General features: G+C 48.2%; 1 protein-coding gene across 5 annotated transcripts in view; it reads right to left on the bottom strand.

Annotated features, from left to right (window-relative positions):
• CLCC1 (chloride channel CLIC like 1) overlaps positions 1–23210 on the bottom strand; it is a 1126062-nt gene that overhangs the window by 511283 nt on the left and 591569 nt on the right. For all 5 annotated transcript variants that reach the window (XM_069641849.1, XM_069641853.1, XM_069641850.1 and 2 more), the window contains one exon: positions 16124–16345. In XM_069641849.1, the coding sequence (XP_069497950.1) occupies positions 16124–16345 (222 nt within the window). The remainder of the gene's footprint in view (positions 1–16123; positions 16346–23210) is intronic.

Genomic DNA, 23210 nt, shown 5'->3' with positions numbered 1-23210 from the left:
AAAGGGGGGAATAGAGAACCTATATGACCACCCCCCACTCTCTCTACTGTATAGGGCCGAGGCCAGAGGCCTTCCAAGGCCCGGAGTCGGTTGTGGCAGTCATAGATGGTTGATTTCTCCGATCTTCACCGGTGTCGGTCTACGGCGTCGGTGGGGGGGGGGGAATATTAACATTAATTAAAGTAGAAAATGGCTTGCGCCGAAGGAACGCTGCAACATGCATCCGACTAGTATGGCGGAAAAAAACAACCTGAGGGTCCTACACGCGTGAGGGATCAAGGGTACAGGAGACGTCACACTAGGGATAGTATTACTGGCATGCCCTGTTCGACGTCCCTTTTTGAGTTTCGAAAAACAAACTAATACTATGCAGCTTCCACTAGATGTTGCCCTATGCTCAGCATGTGATCTAAGCAGATTCCACAAGCCTCAGAAATATAATTTTCTAACCCCTCCACCCCCAAGAAATGTGATGTTTTTTTCATTAAAAAATGTGTGGTACTAACGTCCTGCGATGAAAGGACGTTGTACCGTGAATATGTAGCCTGGATTAACAATCTAGACCGTGACATGCATTTCACTTGCGAGCACACAACTTCTTATGTTGTTTTCTTGGATTTGAAAATATTTTAACACAATGGGACCCTTGAAACTGAATTGTTTCGCAAAAGTAGTGAAAGAAATACCACAGTACACTTTTCGAGCCAACTGCTTAACAACATTCGATATAGGATGTTTTTGCGCCTTTGTCGCAATTGCACCTCACTGACTAATTTCAATAAACATGCAGATATTCTGCAGAAAAGGTTGGCCCAAAGGGGCTACCCAAAGAGAATGGTACGCCCCTGCTTCAAGAGAGGCAGAAATATGATCGACAAGCCTTGCTAAATCTACAGTGAAAGATAAAATTCGGACAAATTGGTTTGCGCTACCACCTATTGCCAACATAGTACTGCCATTCGAGGCTCCATCCTGAAAAAAGAGTACTGTCCTCTATTGGTTCAAAATGGGAAAAACCAGTTTGCTTGTAAGAAAGGACGCAGCTTGAAACAGAGCTTGAGTAGGACAAGCAGAAAAGATCATAGACCCATAGTAAGAATTAGGGATGTTTTACAACAACCTGTGGTAGGCCATTACCTTTGCACGTGGTGCATGGCATGTAAATCCTCTTTGAAAATTCAATCTTTCGAATATGGGGAAAGAATTTGGGAACTGCTGAAGTTCACCACATGTAAGATCAAAAATGTGGTGCATGGGATTTTTTGACAATATAATAAATATGTCGGAAAAACATCACGGGAAGTGCATGTTAGAATGACTCCAAGATGGCCACCTGCAAGGGGAGGACGTGCTAATCATAGCTCGTCTCCGCTCTCAATTGAAAGAGGATTGATGTGCTTCTTCGCTCGTTCCCCCGCCTGTGGGAATGTATATAATAGGTGACCCCCACCCCCAATAGAAAGGCGACGGTCCGATCGGTGCGATAGACCGAGGGAGAGCTGAAAAATAGCAGCTGCGAGACGCCGGATAGTAGAAGGTGCTGGGTGTAGCACCTCATGTTTATCAACGACAAAGGGGAATACTTCAAGGAGAAGTATTATAAGGGGTGATAAAGGAGGAAGTACCCTCCCCCTGGAGTACATGGATTTAGTTTAGTTTAGTTTAGTTTATTTATTTGTACCGCGCACCGAACCCTGGGGTAGCTGGCATTTGACAGGCATGTAAAAGTTTAGGAGGAGCACAACGCACACCGCAGGAGATAATATTGTGCATTGTGCAGCACCCCTTGGTGTTAGAAAGGTGGACACAGACGGCGGTTTTCTGGGGAGTATTACAACAACAGACTCCTCTGGATTGGTGACATCCACAAAGCAGGAGTGGGCAGAGCCTAATCTCACCCACTTACGAACAATATAGCTAAAAACTGAACGGAGAGCAGGGATTGTGTAAAATGCTGCACCACCCAAACCCCAAATCCAGCGACCGTGTGGCAAATGGTGAAGGTGAGGAGAAGCTGGGTCTCAGGTGAATTACAGACTACAACATACAGGCTGTGAAAGGGGCGAGGAGTCCCCTGGGATTCAACAACTTAACAGATAGCTACGCAATCCCTAGAAACCTTTAAAGCTTCCGTTAAAGGCGAAAGACCCTCAATATCCAGTAATCTTCAGGAGGGCTGGGGCTGCTTTTCTGGATACATGGTCCTTGGGGATAAGGGGACACAGGATACTGAGAGATTTTGGGTTGATTTGACACTACAGTGGTGCATGAGGTCCCTTTTGGAGTGAAGGATAAGGAATTGAAGGCTATTGGTATTTGGCTCCGTCTGGATCAGAACTTGGTTGACGTAGTTAGTGGGCATTGACGCCGGATGTGAAAGCAGACGCCAATGTTCGCTACAGGGATGAGTGGAGTTGGTAACCCCTGCGATACAGTTAATAGACTGAGTGTAGGTTGTGAATTGGTAAGCGCTTAAGGAAGCAAATGTCGAGTGCTAAAGGCAGAGGAAGTACTAAATGCACCCTGACACCCCACAAGGTGAATACTCGTGGGGCAGAGGGAACAATGACCAAGTGCTGGCTAACAGAGGTGAATGGCATGCACAGAGAGACTCGATCTCCAACACTACGGTCACCACACACAGTGACTACAGAACATGGGGACACAATGGCAATCACTAAAGAGGAAATGATGCAATGTTTAGCTGATCACCAACAGCGCTTAAAGGAAAGGCTCCAGCAGTCTTTTCATGAGCAGATTATGCTGTAATATCAGACATAAAAACTGCAGTTCAAGAAATAAAAAGACATTTCAAAACTAGGAGAGCGTATGGACATTGCTAAAGGAACTTTACAAGAATTGGCAGAAGAATCACGGAAAAATGATGAAACCTTAGAACAACTCGCACGGATGACTCACAATTTTGAAATTCAGTGCAAAGATTGTGGGAACAGATCAAGGCGATCAAACATTTGCATTAACAACGTGCGTGAGGAGATTGCAGACAAAGACCGTAAGCACTCCACTCAAACTCTACACGGATTTGCTTTTGGAGATTCCTTCGGACGATGTCCTGCTAGACAGAATTCATAGGGTGGGCCCTATAAGGAAGGAGCTGGGGTCTCGAGCCCGGGACATGCTGGCTGCATTTACATCATATGGGCAGAAAGAAGTCTGGAGGGCAACACTTAAAGGTACGTCCTTAACCATCAATGGCCCTGAAGTACAGCTATATCAAGATTTGGCATATTCCACCCTATTCAAAAGGAGGCAGATGAGTCCGGTCACTAGCGTTTTCCCCCAGGAGAAGGTTTGTTACAGGTGGACCTTTCCTTTTTGCTTGCTATTTTCCTGGAAGGGTAGACTGTTCTGAGTAACTAGTGAAGAAAGTCTGGATGTTGTAGCACCTGAAAGTATAGACCGGACTGGTACATTGGAGGCAGGAGGCGAGACCACCAAGAGGCGACGATGAGAGTGGTTCATGGCAAAGCGAGACAATAGGAAAGCCTGTGCTCCAAAAGGCTGGGAAAAGTCGAAGGACACGCCAACTTCCGAGGGGTAAAGGCAGGGGGACCAGGTAAACCAGGTACACCGGAGAGGGTCGATGGGAACTTTGAAATCGAACAGGGGAGGGAGAACAGAGTTGGATATGGAGGGCCAGGATGTGATTGGGGGTTGAAGCAGGGGACCGGATTGGGATTTTTTGCAGAGGATTAGTATATCTCTCTGCAGGTGGTTGTTCCCAGGTAGTTAAACGGTTCATGCACAGGTTTTCCTGTGGTTGTCACTTGGACCGATGTACCGGCCTGGGTTAAAGTTTGGGGGAGGGAAGGGGTGGGTACAATGGGGGGGAAGAGGGGATGGGTGATTGGGAGGGGGACCAGCAGGATAAACGCGGAGGTATGGCAGGGTGAGGCGAGCTAGTAAATACGAGACTCAATGGACCTAATATGCGTAATATGTGCACTCTATTTTAAAGTAGGCAAGGTCCACGTCGATTCTTGGGGACCCCAACAGGGATTAGAGGTAAAGGTCCAGCGGAAGGGAATGGAACTGGTTGGACCAGGTAACATGGTTTTTAAAGTGCTCACGTATAATATTCGAGGGCTTATTCGAGGGCTAAGCTCGCCAGCAAAGAGATGCACATTCTTGAGGCACGAGAAACAGATTTTCTCGTGCTTCAAGAAAAGATAAATTGTGTATTAGAATACAAGGCTATCCACGGATCTTTCAGGCTAATATGAACGAGAAAAAAGCGGGGGTCCCGATAGCGTTTAGAAATAACCCTGAACTGGTGATCCTGAATTTGGGGTGTGATAAACAGGGGAGATACCCATTTGTGAAACTTTGCATTCAGAGGGAGGTATTCACAGAAGCGACAGTGTACGCACCTAATTCGGGACAGGGAGGTTTCCTCCTAAAGGCAACACTGGCAGAACTCGAAAATATAGCTGAGGTTGTGTTTTATTAACGGGATTTTAACATAAAATGGGATGCAGAAATTGACACTACCCGAGTGTGATTTACGCCACGGGGCACACCTGCACAACACCTTAAAGACAAATTTACACAATTGGGGTTAATAGATGAAAGGGGAAAGGAAGTGGGATTCAAGTTTTATTTGCACATTCATAAAACCCAGTCAAGCTTAGATTATATTTAGATATCTGCCAGACTGGCGGGATGAATTCAGGAAGTTTCAGTGGGATCAATCGTGCTATCGGATCATGCACCCTTAGGGATGATACTGACCATGTCATTCAGTAATAGGGGGCTTTGGAATTGGGTTTTGCCGGAATGGGTCCTTGCGGATATGGTTTTCTCGGGGGAGATGGAGGAGAGAATTCAGGCCCATTTCGGGGAAAATGCGATGGCGGATACCTCCGCGTGGGATTTGGTGGAATGCCTTCAAAGCAGTAATCGGGGGGAACTGATAGCACGCAAAGCCCTGAGGGAAAAGATGAGTTGCTGACTAGAGGAAGACTTAGAGCTTCAATTTAAGAATATGATGCAGGAAATGGGTAAGTACCCTACGAGGGATACAATGAAAACGTATAGAGCAGTTAGAGGACAGCTAGCATTACTAAGGGTGAAAAAGGCAGAAAGGACCCTACTTAGAACAAAACAACATTATTATGTAGAATGTATTTCAGTCCAATTGATATAAATGAAGGCTGTGCAAATAGGCATATAACTTATTAAACATGTTTGTGGAAAAGGGGGCGCCGTTGCACTGATACAAGATGGCCACCTAACCGCAGTGCTCCGGACTGGGAGAGCGTATAAACTTGAAAAAGTGCCTTCAAATACTACGAATCTGCTCTGCACTGACGGCGCTTTTGTGTGAACCTCCAAGCTACACCTTTTCCGACTTCTGGACCCGTGCTTCCCCCAGGGGCTGAGCTTTGAGCCCCGCTCGGTCTGGGGCTGCGAGTGTCTAGCCCGAGCCGCGCAGCGGCTCCAGGGACTGCAGCTCTCTCTGCCACCAGAGAGTGCGGCGCTGCGGGCCGCTGTGGGGGAGGGGCATCAGAGCCCTTCCGAACACGCCGAGCCGTCACAGCCGGCGGATCCACCCGGCACTCCCCGGACCAAAGCTCCTGCACACTACTGGGGTCTCCACTGGGATATACCATCACCACCTCCTGATAACTCCGTGGTGGCCTGGAGGTCCCGGAGTCCCCCGCTTCCTGATCTCACACGGCGGGGGACAAAGTCATTGCCGCAGGTCCTCTCTCCTTCAGCCTGCTTACCTGCTCTCCCTCCGCCACCCCCCCTCCCATGGAACACGGGACTCTACCCACGGCAAGGTGGGGGCCGCGGGGGGAGTTGTCTTACTAGCTCCGGTGATCCTGGGCTGCCAATCCCGCTCACTGCGGGCGCGCCTCGCAGCCCACCATACATCTACGCGGCGGCGGTTTGGACACTGAGCCCCCAGCGCTGGGGATAATACCTCACCTGGCATTGTTCACCCCCGCCACCGTGATCTGTGGGGACACACACTGCGGCTGGGGGCCCACGCCGCACTGCGCCGCCGCCGCTCCCCCCTATTTCCTGCTTCTTGTTACGAGCTTACAGAGCCGGCCTGCTGTACCAAGCCTGCGATCACCAGCACTGCAAACTTTTGGCTTGCCTATGTTCTCGCCGCCCAGAACCAACGTGACTGGCCTATTGGCGTGACCCTGCCAGCCACCATCTCTCTGTTCTGGGCGGGTCATCCCCCCTGGTCCCATACCGCCATTTCTGGGTCTCACGCGCCCAGCTCGGGGTTGGTCTGTCCCCTGCCCCCCCAGTGCGGCCCTGCCTGTGTTGGCCCACGGAAACTAAGGGGAGCATAACTTGTTACCTACTGGCTGGCTTCGTGTGGCTCCTACCATTTACCTCTACCTATACACGGCGGCGCGCCTGGGCTATGTGGGGAGCCATCTCGAGCACGATGATACTGTGACCTCTGTGAATCTCCCGGGTCACTCGGACCTGCACCGGTTGCCTGCCTGTATTACTACTAAATGCCCTCCCACCTGCCACGGGAACATTGTCTGCTCGCCTTCCCCCCTCGCAGTGACACAGCCAATCTGAACCACAGGAACTTTCTATGCTCGCCTTCTTCCTCCTCGCAGTGAGCCGCCTGCTCTACGCTCTCCACGACTGTGCTCCCACCGCTCTCAACTAAAGCACTCCTAAACTTATAGCTCTGCTTTCCACCATGACTAAGGGAGCCGGCTCTAATAAGAAGCAAAGTTCACTAAACATGTTCGCTAAGACCCCCTCCAAGCCACTATCTGATCCCCCGGAGGAGTCACCGACCACCACTGCACCCTCCACCTCTGACGACTCGCAGAAAATGCTAGAGTACATGCGAGAGGGCTTCACCACACTCCAAACTAAGTTAGACGATATGAATGGGACCATCTCGTCTATAAAGGCCCATATCGAGAGGACGGATAGCAGGGCCGCTGAGATTGAGACGAGGGTCGGCACCACAGAGGACGACCTGATCTCCTTGCGCACCGCTGTAACCACCTTGACCAGCCAGGTTGTGAGGGAGAATTCTCTGTTTAGGCTGAATTTCCTAACCTAGTGAGTCCCCCAGCAGCTTTGCTGGATTTTTGGGGTTTATTTTTTTTCTCCTGCCAAGAGTGAGACTCTTTTACCCTCACTCTTGGACATGATTTGAGTGTGTTTCTTTGGATCTAGAAGTGTTTAATGGGCTATGGGGTCTTTTACTCCATAGGGTTTCATGTGTTTTTGTGATATGTGTTACACAGCACCCTCAGTGCAGTAACACAGAGGTGTCATAGTGACCCCCCAGTATAGACTCCATACCCTGGGACTGACTACTGTCTCCCAGGGCATGTAAAGTCACCATTGACTTTACTAGTCTTAAATTCTGAACAGAACCAGTACCAACCATCATATTGTGGACGTACTGGCTGGGGCAATTCGATTGCCCCAGGGTCTGTTAGTCGAGGGGGCACATCTCCGTCCCCCCTGATCGAGTTTTGGCTGGTGGCAGTGGATACTACTTTTTATATTCAACCGCAAATATTTTCCTATTGGATTTCCCATTGTTTTAGGCTACTATCTTTATTTAATTATTTACGGTAGCCTCGAACATACCGCCGGTTTATTTAATTAATATTAATTCTCCAGTTGGTATTTTTTGCCAAAACGTGATTCTAAAATGGCGTTTGTGTTCTCTTCTGTGACTCCAACCCAAGTCGAGCCCTTTGTTCCACTTTTTGGCGGGCTTCTCCACAGAAGCCCTCCAAAGTGGTGCCACTGTGTCTGGGGTACTTAGGAGGGGTGGAGGGGAATTTAGGCACCCTGGACTGAGTTGCCTAGGCAACTAAAGTCGCACTCCGTCCTGATTGGCCCAAGTGGTGAGCCGGCCGGCTCACCACTTAGCATGTTTGAGTGACAGCTAGGCTGAGTGAATGGGGGTTTGCTGCATAAAAGCAGGGCTTTGGGGACTGGAACTTCAGAAGTCGCCACAGGACTTAAGAATCCGACGAGGGAGAAGCTGAGCTGACCTGCCACGACACCACCACCGGTGGAGCCCTGCTGGACTGCCTCACCACTTTTCCCAACGACAGAGGAGATCTCCCGCCGGAGAGTCTTCTTCCTTTGACTGGTGGGGATAACCAGTTTCACCGTCTTTTCGCTTTCCCGACGTATCTCGTGGCCGCCTTGCCCGTGCCAAGCACCCCGGCAACCGGGATACCACGTTTTACCACGACCGCGAGACAAAGGTACCACCTTTAACCGGAAAACTCTGCGGCTGGTTTCTGCCCTGGTAGTGCAACAACCTTCATCTTTCCTCCAAGTCGAGATCTTCTCTTCCCCTGGACGACGACGCAACTTGCACCCACTACCAGGAACAACTGCCACCGCTGGAGGATCCTTCCCACTTAAGGTACGTGTCCCGCCTGGCTTCCCTTGCTACCGACTGTACGGGGTAATTTTAGCCCCCGGCTTTCGAACCTGGGTTAGCCTGGGACACCTTGGCTAAACTTTTCTAAGTCTCTCCCAACGCTTTTCTGAACCCTCTGCAAGACTTTCTAAGCCTAGTGTAACTGTGTGATCTTGGGCGCATTTGTGCTCTGCTCTCTCTAAGAGTGGGCCCAGCCTTTGGACTTTGGCTCACCAGTGACTTTTTGCTCTCTGCCTTGCTAACAGTGTTCTGGAATCGTAGAGTGGTGTGCCTCTTCCTATTCTGTCTTTTTCACTCCCTTTTTCACAAACTTATTAGAGTGCAATCTAGTTAACCGCTCACCTCTGTATGAAAATAAGTGGTGTTTTACTGTGATTTCCTAATAGGGAAAAAGGGGTGTATATATCATAATAGTAACTGTGTTTAGAATATTTTACAATAAGAGTGCTGGAGTGTTTCAACTGTGTGTTTTTAAATAAATAATTATATACTTTGATACCAAAGCTCTGGTCAGTGTTTGCTTGTATTATTGTATCTGAGTTCCTATTGAGTATACTTTGCATACTGCCTAACTCTTCTTGAGGGAAGTCTGACTGCTGAGCCACAGCTACCATGTAAATCTGGGTGGGACGGACTGCTACCAAGTGGGTTTACTGCCAACACCTGAAGTCTTAAATCTTTTGCAGTGGTCCCTAAGGGAACTGCACAGGTTTCTGCCTAACACGGATCTCTGCGGTTGAAAAGAAAAATGATGACCTCGAATCCCGCTCCAGGAGGAATAACCTCTGCATTGTTGGTATACCGGAGGACAACATTTGTGAGCCCATGGAGGATTACGTGGAACGCACCCTCCTGTCGCTTCTGGATAACCCCAAGCTTTCGGCACAATTTGCAGTGGAGAAAGCCCACCGATCCTTAACTTCCAAGCCCAGGCCTGGTGCCCCACCCCGTCCCATCATAGCCAGAATCCTCAACTTCCGTGACTGTGATGCCCTGCTCCGGGCAGCCAGGGCCAAGAGGGAGCTGCATCTGGGGGCGGCAAGAATACACTTCTATCCAGATTACTCGGTGGCTGTTCAACAAGAGTGTAAAACCTTCCTTGCGGTGAAAAAGAGGCTTCGAGACTTAGGAGTCAAGTACTCCATGCTTTTCCCCGCCAAGCTGAGGATTGAACACTCCAACGAAACGTATTTCTTTACCATCCCAGAAGAGGCTTCGAAGTTTATAGACGAACACATACCTGGCTGATCTAAGCAGTGTTAATATGAGTCGCATGTATCATCATCTATTAACATACTCGGGCCACGAGACCGGACCGCCACGGTGCTCCGTCCCTCACTATGGTCTCTGCTCATCGTAGCCTACTACTGCACAGGCTGCTTCTGTTGCTCCTTTACCTTTCCGTATAGATGATGCTTCATTACCAGGCTGTTGCATCATAGACCGTACTGTCTGTTTCTTGTTGAATTCACAGCCTGGAGCTACCCTGGTTTTTCAACCCACCCACTTCTGTATCATGTTCCGGCACTCTGGCCCCTCTCTAATCATGATTACACCTGATCCCTTTGGCGCTGTGTCGGAGCGCATGGCCCCATCCTATTCCCCCGTGGGCCCTTGCTTATGGTTTTGGTCCTGATGTAACCTGCACCCACCCTAAAGGCTTCACCTTAACCTACTACGTAGTATAAATCTCCTTACGCTCTCCCCAGTCCGGCTGCCATCGCCCGGCTGCTAACAGTCCCCCAGGCGCTGATGCCTAAAAGTTTATGGTTGTTCTGGTTTTTTCGGGTTTCGTCCCTCTGATTGGGGGAGGGATGTGGGCGGGGGGTTGGAAGGGAACGTTCTGGTTTAAAAATGTCTTGACAGCCTCCGGAGGCCCCGCAGGCACCGCGCCCAAGCAATTCATATATGCAGTTTACCGACAGCATACACCTAAGGTACACACCTTTCAAGACCCTGGAATCCACCTTTGTTTATTCCACCGCCACTCATATGGATATGGCTGATACTTCTCTGACCTTTATGAGCTGGAATGTCAGGGGATTAGGCAATTATAGGAAGATTCGGCAGATCCAGCTCCACGCCGAACGCCACGGGGCAAAGATCCTTTGCCTTCAGGAAACCCACGCTCGCTCAGAGCAATGTGAACGATTCGCCAGGCAATGGGGCACCCAGAGATATTACACTAATTATTCCACTCAGAGTCGAGGCACCCTCACCCTAATACATAGTAGTCTGAAGTTCACCTGTCATCATTCCCACATAGATCCACCTGGAAGATTTGTACTCATCACTGGTATACTACAACGTCAGGAGATAATCATTCTGAACATATACGGTCCCAACGTCGACGACCCCGACTTCTACCATGATATGATATGATATGATAGTTTATTTATATAGCGCCTATACACAATGTGTTTCAAAGCGCTTCAAGGAGGGAGGGGACATAGGAAAAATACAGTTACATTCAGCAAAAGTCCTTGAAACAATACAGAATGTGAAAATAACTATCATAATAGGCCTGTCGACATTTCTGATAGTGCAAGTGCATAGAACAAGTAAGGCAAGAGGTGATGGAAAGGAAGGAAAACAGGGCAAGCAGTAACATTACTAAGTCTGACGACAATTTACGCAGTGCAGGTGTTAACAAGAGGCGGGATGGGAGGGGGGGCAAGTGGACGGAGGGGGGAAGGAGAACAAGACACGCTACTGATCAAAAAGTCAGTGACAAATTGAAAAGTAGGGGAGGGGGGAGGGGGAGAACAAAAAGGAGGGGGGACAGACAAGCTGCTATCAATAGTCACGGAACAGATGATAGGAGTAAGTGCTAGGAGGCGGAAGTCTAAGAGGGGGGAGAAAAGAAGGGGGGAGTAAGAGGGAAGTTGAAGAGGATGGAAATGAGGAGGGGGGGTGGAGCGCAGAGCAAGAGGGGGGGCAAGCAGGGTGAGGGCACACATATACTCACGGGGGGCAAACAGACACTCACGGGGGGCAGGGGGGGCACACAGATACTCACGGGGGGCAGGGGGGCACACAGATACTCACGGGGGCAGGAGGGGGCACACAGATACGGGGGGCAGGGGGGGCACACAGATACTCACTGGGGGCAGGGGGGGCAGACAGATACTCACGGGGGGCAGGGGGGCACACAAATACTCACGGGGCGGGGGGGCACATAGATACTCACGGGGGCAGGAGGGGCACGTAGTTATTCGCGGGGGGCAGGAGGGGCACATAGTTACTCACGGGGGGCAGGGGGGCAGGAGGGGCACATAGTTACTCACGGGGGGCAGGGGGGGCACACAGATACTCACGGGGGCAGGGGGACACACAGATACTAACAGGGGGGTAGGGGAGGCACACAGATACTCAAGGGGGGCAGGGGGGCACACAGATACTAACAGGGGGCAGGGGGGCACACAGATACTCACGGGGGGCAGGGGGGGCACACAGATACTCACGGGGGGCAGGGGGGGCACACAGATAGTCACAGGGGCAGGGGGGGCACACAGATAGTCACGGGGGCAGGGGGGCACACAGATAGTCACGGGGGCAGGGGGGCACACAGATACTCACGGGGGGCAGGGGGCACACAGATACTCACGGGGGGCAGGGGGGCACACAGATACTCACGGGGGGGCAGGGCGGGCACACAGATAGTCACGGGGGCAGGGGGGGCACACAGATACTCACGGGGGGTGGGGGGGCACACAGATACTCACGGGGGGGCAGGGCGGCCACACAGACACTCACGCACGGAGGGGCCGGCGATGCGGTGGACAGCGGTAGACAGGGCCTTGTTGTGGGCCTTCGGTCGCTCGCAGCATCAGCAATAAATGTCAAAGTGTCTTTTTCCTTACCCCCAGCCATGCGCAGCAATGATGGCAGTCCGGCGCAGGTGGAAAAAGCTGGGGAGCAGAGGGAAAGGGGCTCCATCCGGGTCAGGAGATAGGCATCACCTAGCCACTTTACTTGAGAGCTACCCCCTGATTTCTATTTTATGGGGCAGGGATTTCAATACTATATTAGATGTCACCTTGGATAGGTCCGGTTCTCGCCCTCGTCAACTGTCTAGGGCAGCCTACTCTATCTTGACTTCGCTCCCCCGCTTGGCACTGGTGGACGCTTGGCGCCTAATGCATCCTTATGACCGTACCTACTCCTTTTACTCCTCAGTGCATGATTCCCACTCTAGAATAGATAGATGGCTTGTCACAGACTTACTGTTTAGATGCGTAACCCACTTGGCCATTCTGCCCAGGACACTGTCGGACCACTCACCAGTACTAATTTCCTTAAACTGGGGATCGGACGCCAACAAAACAAGACAGTGGAGGATGAGTCCTCACGCGCTTCTCGACCAGGTTTTTACCTCCGAGCTTGAATCCTCTATTGAGGAATATTTCGAGATTAACTTAAATTCTGTCTCCACGGATGCTGTGCTATGGGAAGCTTTTAAGGCACACACAAGAGGAGTCGCCATCTCTAAGAGCAGTGGCATCCTTAAGAGCATCCGTGCTGACATCGCCACCAGCGAATTGGCCCTATCTGCTTATGAATCCCAATACGCTGTAGATCACTCCCCGGGCTACCTTGGCGAGGCTGGGCTCTGAGCTGGACAGGTTCGGTGGCCTTGCTGAACGCGAGGTTAAGTTCCTGGACTCCCCTCGTTTGGCGAGGATATACGGCGAGGGTGAGCGCCCCGGCAGAATGTTGGCTAGGCTGCTACGCCGCAAACTTGGTGCCCCCAACATACCGGCTATTACTAGACCAGATGGCACACTCGCCACCTCCCCTCAAGATATCAATTCCGTGTTTCTCGCGTTTTACTCTTCCCTGTACTCGGAGGTTGACACCTCCCAGATTTCTGAAATCAATTCCTACTTAGAGAACCTCCCGTTGTCAGTCCTATCAGCCGACACTAGTGCCTCCCTTGAGAGGCCCTTCACCCTAGAGGAAATCGTGGAGGCCATCGAGTCACTGGGATCGGGGAAGGCTCCCGGCCCCGATGGGCTCCCGATGGATTTCTACAAACTATACAAAGCCCAAATAGCACCGCACCTGCTGGCCTTGTGGGAGAAGCCGTGCGACATGGGCATACTTCCACCAACTCTCCGTGAGGCATTGATTACGGTGCTCCTCAAGCCTGGTAAAGCCCCCATGCAGTGTAGCTCCTACCGACCCCTCTCGCTGATTAATAGCGATATTAAAATATTTGCCAAACTACTTGCCAGCCGCTTGGGACCGTATATGTCCCACATTGTTCATCCAGACCAAGCTGGCTTTGTCCCTGGCAGGTCCACCTCCCTAAATTTACAGAGACTCTTTAATGTACTTAACAGAATCGACCCGGCCACACACGCAGTGACGGCCACATTAGACATGCAAAAGGCATTTGATTCAGTCTCTTGGAAATACCTGTGGTGCGTCCTCGAGAAATGTAAATTCGGCCCCAACTTCCGCACCTGGATAAAGCTCCTTTACACCGCACCGTCGGCCAAGATCCGTACGGAAGACAGATGCTCTTCCCTTTTCAGATATTTAGAGGTAAACGCCAGGATGCCCCTTCTCCCCTCTCATTTTTGCTATTGCCATGGAACCCTTCGCTGACATGATTCGGCAGTCACACTCGCACAGATGGCTGCGCACAACTGGCCAGACTGACATAGTCTCCCTTTATGCTGACGATACCCTGCTGTTTGTTCGATCCTTTGAAATTAATCTCTTACCTATACTGACAGATGTGGCTCGATTTGGGGACATATCCGGTTTGACGGTCAATTGCTCCAAGTCTACATTATTCCCACTCACGGATTCGACACAACCCCCTCCGGATCTACATGGGTTCACCTGGGTTTCCTCTAGCTTCACCTACCTGGGCGTGGTGGTCTCCCGGCACACGTCACATCTACGTGACGACAACTATCATACCTATTTAACTAACCTCGAGGCTAAAACCTCAAGTTGGACTAAGCTTCCCCTCTCGCTAGCAGGCAGAATAGGCATGCTCAAAATGATCGTATTACCTCAATTACTGTATCGTTTTACCAATCTGCCCCTGTGGCCTGGGGATACCTTTTTCCAAACACTGCGCACCATAAGTAATACCTTCCTCTGGCACTCTGGGGCCGTCCGGCTCAAATTGACTACACTAACTGCCCCTAAGGCGTTGGGCGGCTTTAGCGCACCCGATTTTATCAGATACTGGGTGGTGGCCCACTCACAGTTCGCTGCATTCTGGTTCAACACCACTGATCCCCCCCCCCCCTCATGTTCGCCTTGAGAAGCTGGCTGTCTGTGAACGAGTGATCGGGTCCCTGGTCCTCCAGCCAATCCCCCCTGACTTAAACTCTGCAAATCCGGTGGCTTGTACATTCCTGGCGCTGTTTAAACTCTGCTCCATGGTCGGCACACCCCGCCCGTTTCATGGGGATCTGCCTTTGTGGAACTTCCTTCCCGATGTTCCACACATTCCACTTTCGGTGGTCGCTCGCTGGGCCACTGCTGGCTTCCTGACTTTACGCGATGCCTTTGCACAGGGGAACTTCATAGAATGGTCTGACCTTCCCCCCCCACTCAGGCGCCGACCCTCGGTGTGGCTACAGTATTCTGCGCTCCGAGCACATCTCAAGTCCACTTATCCAGACTTCCCCGCCTTGCCCACTGATGACCCTATAGTTGAGGAGCTCTGCTCCTATCTCTCCTTCAGAGGTAAAGTGTCGAGGCTCTATTCCTTACTGCAGACTGGAGCGCCCCCCCACTTTACCGAGCTGAGACGCAGATGGGGGGAGGACCTTGGTACCGAGATCACTGACGAGAGGTGGGCTCGGATGTGCGCCCGGACCCACGAGGTCTCCTACAACACTAAATTTAAACTCATTCAGTTTAAAATCCTACACAGGTACCATCATACACCCATGAGACTCCACCGCATGTTTCATGCCAACCCCCCCACTTGTCCTAGGTGCGGCGCAGATCAAGCCTCCTATATACACATGTTGTGGCTATGCCCCCATCTGTCCCAATTTTGGCTAGACACCTGCTCTACATTATCTGACATTCTAGAACACCCAATCACCCCCACCCCACTGCACTGCTTATACCACGACCTCCCGCAGTTGCCCCGTGATGCTAAGAAACTGGAAGGCCTCTGCATGCTACTGGCAGTTCGCTGTATATTACTCTGTTGGCTCCGCTCTAGAGCGCCTACCTACGCTCAATGGCTCAGATCGGTCACATGGGCTCACGATACTGAGTAGTCCTGGAGTGCTATGCAGCATTCCCACTCCAGGCCGAGGGACATCTGGCCAAGATTCTGCGACTATATTTCTGCCATGACATCACCCTCTACCTCTTCTTATACCTCCCCAGGTGGTTCCCCCTAAATAACATTCTGTTCTGGGGCATGTATTAATACTCTGTATATTGCCGTTTATCGATATGCTACATTCACGCAATATGTATTGTTTATTACTCGTACTGTTTGCAAATTGCGCTGGTGCCTTGTGGCTCCCTCTGGTTTTTTTTGTTGTGCTGTCAAGTCAATAAAAAAGAGTTATAAAAAAAAAAACATGTTTGTGGAAAAGACATATAACATATTAAACACGTTTGTGGAAAAGAAATAGTAATTTAGAACAGTCAGACTACAGGTTTAATACAATTCTGGTAAATATTTTACTATATGCTTACCAAAAATAGATTGTATGGATCAATCCCAAAATAGTCCTCAAATTTCCACTTCCATGCTTCGATATCATGATGCTTAAAATTAATTAGAATATCTGTAAGGGAGTCATCGAGGGCACCAGGCTTTGAATCTTCTCCAGTGAGAAACTTGTGAATTTCAGACAACGTTTGCTGTGTTAGGATTATCTCAGCATCGTAGTGGACTTCGTCATGAGTCTCATCAGGCTAAATGAAAACATTAAGCAAGTGAAACCTATCATTGGTTGATCATCTTCACATGTCGATCAATCTTGCATATGAGCAATACTGTGGCAGGACATCATACCGCTTGAAAACATGCCAATATATCACAATTTTTACTAACTCTACATACTTTTCATCTCAACTCATTTTGCCCATATATGTAGCAGAGCAAGGCCAAAGTATTGGAGTCACATACGAGAGCACTGTGTAGCAACTATATAACCATTTTAACAGATTTCAGCAAACAATACCCAGTGCCAAACACATAGAGAAATAAAAAGTGACTAACTGCATACACTGCTCTCTTAAGCACCACTAACCTGCTTGCTTTTTCACAGCCTCTTGCCACCCCGTCTCACTTACACTACTGCCCTGGATTCAGTAAAACCCAGTTACAATAGCAACCTCATCTCCTCGCATCACATCCATCCCTTCACTATACAATTGTATTAGGGTATTTATTGAGCAAGGACCTAGCTTCAGGAAGCAACAGTGCGGTTTACAATCATAAGGGGAAGAACAAAGAGGGAAGCAAAGAAAAAGAGCAGGGAGCTAACAGGGGAGGGTGAGGGTGGACAATTGGCAGTAAGGGATATACAAGCAACCAGGGGAGGAGACATTGGTATCAGATCACAGTCTCAGGTGCGGTCGTGAGTGCAGGGTGTGTGGACCTGGGTGTCATGGAGTGGAGTTTACATTCCTATAAACTAACGTCCATCCTCAAGGCCATGTTCGCCCCATCTCCACGTCTCTCTTATTAGCAAATTACTTTGCCTCTTACATATTCTCTTAAAATCTGCAAAATAAGATTCATGCAGATTTTATCCCTATCCACTCCACCCCCTTTTCCTCCCCACAACTCCTTATTTCCATGCTTACCTCTTAATCATTTTCCCAAATTACCCTTACTGAACTGGCACCGATGTTGTGTTCCTGTGGACCAGTTCTCTGCACAATGAAGAACCTAGCACCCCTAACCTGCTCCTACCCTACAACGTTTTAAGATTTCTCTTTGCTCCAAAAGGACAAATGCCTGCCCATCCTAAAAAACCCAACAACTGACCCCAAAAGCCAACCAACTATTCAATGGAAATGGCACTCACTCACAACTCCAACGTCCTCATCAATGCTTAACCACACAAAACGTTCCTCCATTCTCATCCTCTTTATCTCTCTGTTGGTTTTGATATCAACAATCATCCCTCTACTGCTTACTATCCTTAACAATGGAATCTGCTACTCTGCCCTGGACTGGATTCTCTTCTACCTTTATAATCAATTCTTCTCCATGTGGCAATTCCACAAAGAGTGTTACTGAAAGGCCTGTTCTTGGTCCACTTCTCCTCACGCACAACATCTCTTCCTTTGGTTTACCCTGCCACCCATTCAAGGATGACATCCAAATCATCTTCTCCCCATCCTTCAACCATGAGCTAACCTCCGGTACATCCAACAAGCTCCCTGCAATTCACCACTAGCTGGCATTTCAGTGTCTACTCCTTTTATAATATTTTCTCTTTTTAGTTTTTGAAGCAATCACAAAATCACTGCACAGTTGCTATAAAAATGACATCTCAAGACGTTGCGAAAAGATAAATCACAAATGAAGACTCTATGACGGAGTCTGAGTTACTCAAATAGTGCGTAAAGCTAGACCAAAAATAATGTCTTCATATTCTTTGGCCCAAATCATTTCTTTAAGCCTTGCATGAAGGTTTGGAGGTGCTGGCCTCAACCAGTGCACTGCAATAAGCTTCCAAGCAATGAAAAATTCCAAAGCTACAAACTGAAATATAGGCTGTGAAATTGCTCAGCCCAAACTCAGCGCACATAATAAAGGGTCAGTTTCCACCATAAATCCTATCATTTGATATAAACATAACACAGTGGACGCAGTGGCTAATATCGTAAACAGTATGAGGTTCTGGGCCAAGCTCCCTTTGACCATGATGGGGAGAGGGGCGTTGCTAAAGATGCTGGTACTGCCTAGGCTGTTGCATTTCTTTAGGAATATACCGTACTTGATACCTAAGCGATTCTTTGTCAAGCTCGAAAGTATATGCAGAGGGTTCATATGGCACAACACTAGAAACAGGATGGCATTATGGAAACTGCAAAACACGTGTGACCAAGGGGGCATTTAATTGCCCAACTTCAAGATTTACTACTTGGCCAGCCAACTACAATATGTAACTAGGTGGCTATCGGAAGACAACATCGGAGTCTAGATTGTTGAGGGCTGAATGTGTCCCGTTCTTCTTGAGAGATTGGAAATGGGTACCTAAACCGCAGCAGGTTGGTAGGACGAGAATGTTAGACTTGGGATGGGAGACCTGGCGAAGGGCTTGTCAGGTCATGGAAAACCCAATCCCATGCTCCCCACAGATGCCACTTGTGGCCTTGAAAGGCGTAGACGAGCAATTGAGGAAGGTAATTTGGAGGCATTGGGAACCGACTGGTATAGTAACGCTGGGGGATATATGGAAAGAAGGGAAGGCCGAAGAGTTTGATACACTGATGGTAGTTACCGGTCTACACAGGGGCCAATATATTACATATACTAGGCTGGAGCGGAAGATAAAGGATACATGGCCAGAAATAGTGCTGGAAGGCACGACTGAAACGGCCATAGAAACATTTTACGATATATCAGAGGGTGGCCACAAAGTTTCCCGAATTTATGAACTATTGATGTCAAGGGTGGGGAAGGAGGTGCTCCAGTTGAGACGGGACTGGAAAGAGGAGGCTGGGGAGTCTATGAATGATGGGTTGTGGGGGAGAGTACAGAGCTAACATAAAAAAGTGTCCAGGAACGCAAGGTTGCAACAAATTCAATTATATATTACCCATAGGGCGTATATGACCCCTCAGAAGATTGCAAAATTTAAGAATGCGTTAATACAGACGTGTCCTAAATGTGGAGAGGTGAATGCAGGAATGATACATATGTTCTGGGTGTGCCCGGAAATACCGAGATTCTGGAGGGAGGTGGCCCATCATTTGTCCGAGAAAGGGATTTAACTGGATGTAGAATCCCTGTGGACATGCATGGTAGGGGGGTTCTCCAGGCTGCGTAAACTGGTGCATATGAGTAAACTCAAAGACTTGTCCTATATACTGGCCAAGCGCAGAATCGCTATGGGATGGAAAGCGAGTAATAGACCTAAGGTAGAAGTTTGGTGGCACGACCTTTTGAAAAAGGGCGGACGCAGAAATGGTGGTGTGGAGCGAGGCAGCCAATAGAGGGTGAGATGAGGAAGCTGAGACTTTGAGGGCCTGGAGGCACCTAGTAGCTACTCTGAGTCTGCCCCAACCAGCTTAGAGGACGATGATTCTGCAGAGGGTGCAGGGAGGAAAACACCATTGGACGGGGCGGGGGAAGGTAGTGTAGGGGAGTAAGCTCGAGATGGGGGAAGAGTATGGGGACAACAGTGGACATAATAAGATACACTGGAAATTATGACTGAAGTTCACTGTCTGATATTTGGTTGTTTTGTTTGTTAGTTAAACTCAATAAAATTGTTTTAAAAAAAAAGAAATCCCACAATTTGATGAATGCTCAGTTATCAGTATTCAAAAGGATGACACTTCAGAACAAGGTCAAGCTAAGTATAGAAAATCTGCACTATTACATGTATATCTTGAGCTTTATCCATTTGCAGTATGGTCAAATGCCCTTTTTGTTTTTAAACAGGGTTACACACACATCGGCAAACCAAGCTTCCTCCTTGATTTCCAAACCAAGAGTTGGTTCCCGTATGAATTTCAAGGTTACATCCGGCCAGTTATCCATTTCCTGACCAACCTGCCTAAAAATGAAATGGGCTGGTAAAACAAGCCTGCTTGCCCCAAATACATGATTAGCTCACTATAAAAAGGAATTTTGGGAAAGGTGGTAAACCTCCCAGACAACTTCCCCTTTCAGCCTGTAGTAAACCATTTATTTGGGGAAATGTGAGGTGAGCTACACAATCTAGGGAAATAAATGATTCCAAAGCATGCCATCGTCATCAATCCCAACCTGCAATGCCCCTTTACAATAGCTAGATCAACTTTAAATAAGCCATTTAATCCTATCATAGAGAAATCAGGAACCACATATTTTTGGGTAATCATGTGTAGATTGCAGCTTAGCACATGCCCAGACCATTGTATCAATTGTGTTGATTCCATTTGTCTTGGCTAGAGAGGACCCCAATAAAGCTGCCGCCAGACAGGCAGGAGGAATGTCAATTCTCTCTAGCTTTACATGTAGCGCATGTGGAGTTGGACAATGCTAATATACAGAATTATGAGTTTGGGAACACCCCATGGTCATGGTCCCAACCAAGACGGTGATGATCAGAAGGCAAAATCAGCTTAATCAAAACTGAATTAATTTGCATGAAGAACCTATTAGGTATCCTAAACTATGCTGGATGTCTACAAATAAATATAAAAATGTGGGAGGTATCACCATTTCGATCAGTGAAATTGTTTCCACTATTACAACTGGAAGGAAAATTAATTGGTCCACGTTATTCATGATCTCAGTTATGGTTGGGCCATTGTTTGCATCATATAATGTAAAGGTCTCTCTGGCAATTTGAATCCCTAGATAACAGTTTGCATTGGCACTCATTAATACCAAATTCCTGCTTGACTGCTGAGTGGACTTGTTCAAAGGCAATAAGTGTGACTTGCTACAATTTATTTTCAGTCCCGAATACTCACCAAATACTTTAACTTCATTAATATAGAGGAGATTGTCCTCTGTGCTTTAAACACAAAGTAACAAACTGTCCCCATAAACTGATATGAGGAGTCTGGCTGTCCCAGGGTTGATGTTGGAGAGACGAATGCAACGGGCTTGTTGTGAAGCTGGGTAAATGTGAAAGCTCAGAACACCGGACAAGAAGTGTTGCTAGCCCAAGTCCCTGGGCTACACTGCGCTAATGGAAGTCTGCAGTTATGAAAAAAGGTGTACTGGTGGTACCATTTGCCTTGTGTGGTGGTACCTGAGCACCTGATCTCTCATGACTTGCTGTAGCATATGTTTTGTAATGAAGGATGCTTGGGAGATCAGGTGAGTTGACATGAAGTACCCCTATTATGTTACATCAGTAAGATCTTATGCAAGCTCCATAGAGACCCACTGGCTCCCACCACCCAAGATCTCCTCTCTCAACTGCCTGAATTTGGAAGCCCCTTCATGTACAAACATTCTAAACATTCACTCAACATTATCCCATGAGTTAACACACACACCTTGCATCCAGCAACCAGGGAGATACAATATAACAATATTCTATTTATTTATATATCTATTTAAACCAATGCATTCTATGACCCTCTGTTGAAGTGAATCTGATTGCAAGACTTTAACAGAATGCAGACATTCTTTTAAGTAGCAGGAAAGTGGGCCTGGAACTGCATTTTACAGAATGTGCACTTAATCCCTTTGCTTAGAATGGTCGGCTTGGCACAACGCTAACATCTAAAACCGCAACAAGAAAATTATATAATGCTGTTAATGAGACAAGAAAAATCCAAGTAGTCAAACTATGGCGGCTCAATTTCAAGTGAACCTCCAGAAGTGGAGGTCCCAAATGACCCAGCAACAATAATCTCCTGCGTGAAATTAAAAGGGAGATACAATACAGTATTGCAGAACAAGCCAGAAAGGTAACAGCCCCAATACGCTGGTGGCAAAAGAAGAAAAACGAATTGGAGAGGATCAGAATACCACAGAGCTATGACCTATCCTTGTTAAAAAATGAACAACCAAAGATAAAAGAAGCCAGAATCTGGTCACACCAGAACAATATCCGCTTTTGTGGAATTCTAAAGATGAAAACAGTTGCCAAATTCAAAGATTTCATCCAATTCACCAATTTGTCGGAGGAGGGGTCAATAGAGCTAAACAGAATACACTGCTAGAAAGCAACAAATATATATATAAGAGGTGGTTCCCTTTGTACACAACAACTGTACCAGCGAAGAGATGAATGCCTTGGGCAATTTAAAAAACAATGTAAACCTTGTCATCAAGACCGCTGATAAGGGTGGGGCGATCGTGATTATGGCTAGCTCTATCATAACAATGTCGCACGCCTGTTCTCAGATTATTCCAGCAACCACAGGAGGGCCACTGACCCTACCCAAAAGCTAAAATCTTTGATAGTTGCTACCATAGAGGTAGCAGTCACATAAGGCTATATCAGTACATGCGAAGAAGAATTTCTTACACCCAGATTTCCCCTGTTACCAGCTTTTTATGCCCTTCCCAAAATCCATAAAGGCACTTTTCCACCACCAAGGCGTCCAATAGTGTCATGAATTGGCTCCATATTGGAATCCCTCTCACAGTATGTAGACTTTTTCCATTAGGGACGAGATCCCGAAGATGCATACATTTAAGATTAAACTGCAATCCGCTTTCGGAACATTTGGAACCCTGTTCTTCAGTTTGATCGAAACTTCCCAGCTTTGACCTACAAACCCCAGCTGGCCAGGAGGGTCCTAGAGAATTGGGAACTTGAAAATGTGACGAACGTAAGGAGGGTGGAGGGGGGAGAAACATACTTGTATAGTAATGCATACTAAATGTTGATATGTGGATTTGTTATTTTCCCTGCCTTGTTCAAAAATAAACATATTTAACAAAAAAAGATTAAACTGCAATGCTATTAAAAACCCTTTAATTCAATCCAGATTCCCAATTGCTGGTAACCCTCGGCATCAAACTTTATACATGAAAATCCCACAGGAAGCAACGTTATTAGCCATCCAGAGACTGCTTGACACACAGGGCACATATTTGGAATTCCCATCAAGTTTCATCCTCCAGCTAGCTGAAATAGCACTA

Source organism: Ambystoma mexicanum, chromosome 1q (assembly GCF_040938575.1).
Source record: "Ambystoma mexicanum isolate Mex_15411 chromosome 1q, UKY_AmexF1_1, whole genome shotgun sequence".
NCBI classification, from domain to species: Eukaryota; Metazoa; Chordata; class Amphibia; order Caudata; family Ambystomatidae; genus Ambystoma; species Ambystoma mexicanum.
The sequence above is the reverse complement of the archived record's forward strand: the minus strand, read 5'-3'. Positions and strand labels throughout refer to the sequence as shown.